At 39.2% G+C, this 6,497-nt stretch overlaps 1 protein-coding gene and 1 pseudogene across 1 annotated transcript in view; both read left to right on the plus strand.

The window, feature by feature from the left end:
* Positions 1-1,480, plus strand: part of LOC112070474 (protocadherin gamma-A5-like) — a 6,745-nt gene extending 5,265 nt beyond the window's left edge. The window contains 1 exon segment of the mRNA XM_070438993.1: positions 1,472-1,480. Coding sequence (XP_070295094.1) covers positions 1,472-1,480 — 9 coding nt within the window.
* Positions 1,481-2,939: 1,459 nt separating this feature from the next.
* On the plus strand, positions 2,940-4,529 carry LOC112070475 (protocadherin gamma-A6-like; annotated as a pseudogene).
* The last annotated feature ends 1,968 nt before the right edge of the window (positions 4,530-6,497 follow it).

A 6,497-nucleotide genomic window follows, 5' to 3' on the forward strand; every position in this document is an offset into this window, starting at 1 on the left:
ATTGCCATCAGGGATATTCTATGGTCGTAGTCTTGGCAAGGAATTTTCTGCTTTTTACCTGCATGCAAAGGTCTTCCATGGTCAGAGGCAGATCATTTGTTGAAAACAACCCCCAAAAATGTTTGCATTTCCAAACAAACCTAGTAATCTGGGATCGTGCACATCTCTGATCGAGTATAGTTAGTTCATATAGTAAGTATATAGTATAGTGTTATATTGTGTATAGTGTTAGTATGTTAGTATAGTAAGTTAGTATATAATGTATTAAAATATTGTGTATAGTATTGTATTACTATGTAGTTAGTATAATATTGTAGTTTAATATAGTGTATAGTAGTTAGTATATAGTAGTTATATAGTTTAGTAGTTAGTATGTACTATATAGTTTAGTATAATATATAGTAGTTATATTATAGTGCATAGTAGTTAAGTATGTTATAGTAGTTAGTATATAGTATAGTATTATATATCGTGTACAGTATTAGTATGCCAGAGTAATTAGTATATAGTTAGTATTATATATAGTGTATATAGTTAGTAATGTAGTATTGTATATATTATAGTGTTGTAGTTAGTATGTATATAGTAGTTATTTATAGTGATATGTAGTTGTGTGTGTGTGTAATAATATATATATTAATATATATATTATATATAATATAATTATATTAATAGTTGAACAGTATAGCATTTATTATAGTATATGTATAGTACGTATGTATATTCTAGTATATAGTTAATAGTAGTTTGTTATATATAGTAGTTATACTATATGTGTAATAGTATTTATATATAGTATATTCATAAACAGCATTATGATGTATATAGTATAGTACTTATGTATAGTTTATAAGTAGCTTATATATAGTTATATAGTTTTTCATGTGTCTTTTGTTGCTTTTGTTTAAATAGTGTCATTACTTGTATGTTGGTATATTGATACGGGGTGTGTTTTGGGTGTTTTAACAGCTTTGTGGTTTGGTCATTTCTTGTTCGGTATTGGCTGGGTGCCGGCTTGCGTTTTAGTTAATATTACTGAAAGATATGATTAAAACAAGATATAATGACGATGTTGATGTTACACTAATTTCACAAGCTTCGTGAAAATGACGTATAGTGACGTATAGTAGAATGCAGTGATTGCTCTTACCTTTATAGTGGTGCCACTATTATGAGTTACTTAATCGATTGTAAAAAATGACATGAAAAGCAGGCTTTTTTTGTACAGAGTAAGCAGAAAGGGTGAATTGTATTGAAGCATCATTCTTTGTCAATATCATGCTGAATTTTTTATATAAATAATTAAATGCATAAGTCTAATACCAGTATTTTGTATATTTTGTAGCGGAAAGCACACGACTTACATCAGATTTTAGAAATGTTTGTTCTGTTGTTATGTAGCTATATTAAGGCAACATGTATCTTGTTTGAGATTACTCGTCAAAATCCTGTGGCAATCTACGTTTTACAGTTGGCCTAGAGGTTTTGATATAGCCCATGTTGGGTAAAGCATGACAGGGCTATGGTTTATAATCTTTGGAGACTCAAATTTCCAATATGGTTGAATATGTGTAACTTAAAAAATAAATACATCTGTAGTTGAGTGGATAAACTCAAAGGGACGCTGTTGGTCAGTGTGTTGCAGTTTTAGAGCAGATTTGCAGCAGTACTCCCCCATCATGTCGATATATTAGAGGGAGAAAGAGCCGCATGGCAGAGCGCACATTCCGGGGTTACAGAGAACACTGAGCACGGAGACCCGAGTTGAGCTTCTTTTGTTCCTGATAAACGGATTATTGGCAGAAAATGTTATTTTTTCGGGATTTACTTCTAACAGAATTTCGCAAATTGTTTAAGGGATTATAATGTTTGTTGTTTCAATGTTGAGGGAAATATGTTCTGGACAGAAACAATGACACGGCAAGTACTGTTGTTTATTCGGTCTCTCTCTTCAGTTCAGTGCATCGGGCAGGTCAGTTACTCCATTTCGAGGAAATGGCGAAAGGTTCTTTTAGTTGGTAACATAGCGCAGGATATTGGTGGTTAGATTCAACGACTGAAATCAGGTGAAAGCTCGTATTTATATCTGGAGACGCGCAGAGTACATGAGCTGAACAAAGACGGGGAGTTCCCTATCAAAGACAGAATAGACCGTGAAGCTCTTCTGCGGAACAGACGAACGCCTTGCGTTTACATTTTCAGATTATTCTAGGACGCCGAATGGAATTTTATCAGTACGTTGAAATTAGAGATGTAATGACAATGTTCCTATTTTCAAATAATGAAGTCAAATGTTGAAATAAGTGAGTCTGCCTTTAACAGGAGCTAGAGTCGTCCTCGAGAGAGCCGTTGATATGAACGTTGGTCATAATGACCTCCACAGAAAAGATATTTCCTCTCAAACCCACAGAGAATTTTCATTTGGAAATGCAGCAGTCTCCTGATGGTGTTAAAATGTAGAGATGGTTTTTACAGAATCTAGATCGCGAAAAAAACAGGACCAGATATCTCTGTTGTTGACAGCTGTAGATGGAGGAGAGCCTCAGCTATCAGGAACAATGCAGATACTCATCACTGTACTAGACGCCAATGATAATGCGCCGTTTGTTCGGTAAGTGTTTAAAGGCTGTGTAAACCGAGACGCCATAAAAGGCACGTTTTAACCACTGTCAGCGCGTTCGATGCTGATCAAGGTACCAATGGGAGAGTTACGTATTTCCATTTCGAATACTGCCTGAGGAGGCGTCGAAAATGATGATTATTTGAAAATAGTGAGATGACGGTAGTGTTAAATTAGTCGGGGACATTGATTATGAAACACTTAAACATTATAGATCAAAAATGTTCAAGCGAGGGACGAAGGAGGTCATACAGATTCCTGTAAGGTAATTATTGACGTAATCGATATGAATGATAAAACAAACCAGCTAATTAACATCATGTCAAAGACGAGTGCCATATCTGAGGATGCTAACACTGGTATGCGTCGTAACAATGATGAATATTCAGACCAGACCTCTGGTGATAATGGCAGAGTGCAGTGTTGTATTGAGAAGATATTCCTTTGTGTTTGAGATAATCGACCTCAAACAATTTCTATAGCTATAACTGACAGTGACTTGGACCGAGAGAGAGCCCCTGAGTATAACATCAGTGTGACGTGCTCTGATGAGGGAGTGCCCTCTCTCTCCAGCAGCGTCACTCTCACCTTACAGATATCAGATGTGAATGACAACGCGCCTGTCTTTGAGAGGAGCTCATATGAGGCCTACATTTTAGAAAACAACACACCGGGCCTCTTCTATATTCACAGTGAAAGCCAGAGACGCTGACTGAACCAGAATGCCCGTGTTTCTTACATACTGGAGGACTCCTCGGTTAACGGAGTGCCCGTCTCATCATATGTGTCCGTTATGCTGATAGTGGAGTCGTCCATTCAGTGCGCTCTTTTGACTACGAGCAGATCAAGGATTTCCAGTTCCGTGTAAAAGCGCAAGATGGAGGCTCTCCTCCTCTCAGTAGCAATGTGACTGTGAAAATAATGATCCAGGACCAGAACGACAACGCGCCTCAGGTTCTGTACCCAGTCCAGACTAGCAGCTCTCTGGTGGCTGAAATGGTGCCTCGTTCAGCAGATGTGGGCTATCTTGTCACTAAAGTGGTGGCTGTTGATGTGGACTCTGGACAGAATGCCTGGCTCTCGTATAAACTGCAGAAAGCGACAGACAGGGCGCTGTTTGAAGTGGGCTTACAGAATGGAGAAATAAGAACTACGCCAAGTCACTGATAAAGATGTTGTGAAACAAAGGCTCACTGTTGTAGTGGAGGACAACGGGCAGCCCTCTCGTTCGCTACAGTCAATGTTAACGTGGCGGTGGCGGACAGCTTCCCTGAAGTCTCTCGGAGTTCACTGACTTTACGCACGACAAGGAGTACAATGACAACCTGACTTTTTACTTAGTCTTGGCTTTGCTGTAGTCTCATTTCTGTTCATCACATGTTAGTGGTTATTATATCAGTGAAAATATACAGATGGAGACAGTCTCGCGTCCTCTATCATTCCAATCTCCCGGTTATTCCGTATTATCCACCGCGTTACGCAGACACTTTGGGGACAGGAACTCTACAGCAGTGTACAATTACGAGGTGTGCAGGACGACTGACTCCAGAAAGAGTGACTGTAAGTTCGTCAGACCCTGTAGTCAGAACGTACTGATAATGGACCCCAGTTCTACAGGGACGATGCAGCGGATGCAGAGTGAACAGAACATCCTGGATGAACCAGACTCCCCACTAGAGGTCTGTTATATTTGAGTCATTATCCTTCCCCTAAATCAAAAATGTTTAACTATTGTGTAAATTAGTTTATGTTTTTAATGTTTTATTTTAACTGTTTCTACATCAACTCTGTTTCCATGGTCAGAAATGCTCTTCATTTAACTGTTATGTGGCCATTTCAGCACCACATTCGTGGTCAGCGCTGCTCTGCAAAGCGGCTGTATTTCAATAGACCCTTTAACATTGTGAAGAGTGAATTATACTGGGATATTGCCTAATCTTTGTAAAGAAGAGGCAAACGTTTTCTGTACTATAAATTGTATTCATATGTATATATACACATTTTTAGTAGCCTACGTAATGCACAACAGTAATGCCATACTGCTGCTTATAGTTGCAGAAAGTTGCTTTCGGTCTCGATGATTAGCTTCACGCAAGGTGTATTTTGTTTGACCTTTCTTCTTCAGTTACTTCTTGTATCATGGTTTACATTTATCCTAAATACATTGTCTTATATGAATTAATGAATTACATTTTATTTTCGTGTCTAATCGCCAGTTTGCAACCCTTTGACACAAACATTACACTAATGCACTGTGATAATTCTTCCTGTGTTCTGTGCAGTTCTCACCGCATAAAGAGTGATAAAGAAATCAYCACATAATAGTAAATAAGGTTATCCAAGCAGTCATTTTATCCCTAGAGCAGGAAAAATTATAAAATAAATAAATAAATATGTAAATTAATTAATTCAGAAAATTTAAACGGAAGGCATTTGAACCAAGTGTGGCACCAAGAGATGATTCAAGTGTGAGACAGGTCTACACAGAATTTATATACATACGTGCCATTTGCTATAAAGGAGCTACTTATTTGTTTAATTGAATTGTAGGTCGCCATTTTCCTTTAATTCCAGGCTTTATCTAAAAAAATCCGCAAACAGAAATACACAATGGACAAAAAAAACATGTCAGTTTTTCCTCATGGCTCAGCCACATCATTTCAGGGTTTATCTGGTGGGCTTTCTGCAATAAAGACAAGCATATATTGTGGTAGAAAGGTCCGTAGAGGATCAAATCAATTTCATTCTCTATTTTTTCGAGGTCATAGTCTTTTCTCTTCCATTTCACCATTATTCCGACCTGTTTCACTACGTAGGGGCAATGTCCCTGATCTGACCTGTTTCACTACGCAGGGGCAATCCTGACTGACTGTTTTTTTTTTTTCCCGAAACTACGTAGGGGCAATATCCCTGATCTTACCGTGTTTCACTACGCAGGGGCAATATCCTTGATCTTACCTGTTTCACTACGTAGGGGCAATATCCCTGATCTTACCTGTTTCACTACGTAGGGGCAATATCCCTGATCTGACCTGTTTCACTACGCAGGGGCAATATCCTGATCTTACCTGTTTCACTACGTAGGGGCAATATCCCTGATCTTACCTGTTTCACTACGTAGGGGCAATATCCCTGATCTTACCTGTTTCACTACGTAGGGGCAATATCCCTGATCTGACCTGTTTCACTACGCAGGGGCAATATCCCTGATCTTACCTGTTTCACTACGTAGGGGCAATATCCCTGATCTGACCTGTTTCACTACGCAGGGGCAATATCCCTGATCTTACCTGTTTCACTACGTAGGGGCAATGTCCCTGATCTTACCTGTTTCACTACGTAGGGGCAATATCCCTGATCTTACCTGTTTCACTACGTAGGGGAAATATCCCTGATCTTACCTGTTTCACTACGCAGGGCAATATCCCTGATCTTACCTGTTTCACTACGTAGGGGCAATGTCCCTGATCTGACTGTTTCACTACGTAGGGGCAATATCCCTGATCTTACCTGTTTCACTACGCAGGGGCAATATCCCTGATCTTACCTGTTTCACTACGCAGAGGCAATATCCCTGATCTTACCTGTTTTCACTACGCAGGGGCAATATCCCTGATCTTACCTGTTTCACTACGCAGGGGCAATATCCCTGATCTTACCTGTTTCACTACGCAGGGGCAATATCCCTGTATGACCTGTTTCACTACGCAGGGGCAATATCCCTGATCTGACCTGTTTCACTACGCAGGGGCAATATCCCTGATCTACCTGTTTCACTACGCAGGGGCAATGTCCCTGATCTTACCTGTTTCACTACGCAGGGGCAATGTCCCTGATCTTACCTGTTTCACTACAAAGGGGCAATATCCCTGATCTG

The sequence above is a fragment of the Salvelinus sp. IW2-2015 genome, unplaced genomic scaffold, assembly GCF_002910315.2.
Source record: "Salvelinus sp. IW2-2015 unplaced genomic scaffold, ASM291031v2 Un_scaffold1337, whole genome shotgun sequence".
In the NCBI taxonomy this organism is placed as follows: domain Eukaryota; kingdom Metazoa; phylum Chordata; class Actinopteri; order Salmoniformes; family Salmonidae; genus Salvelinus; species Salvelinus sp. IW2-2015.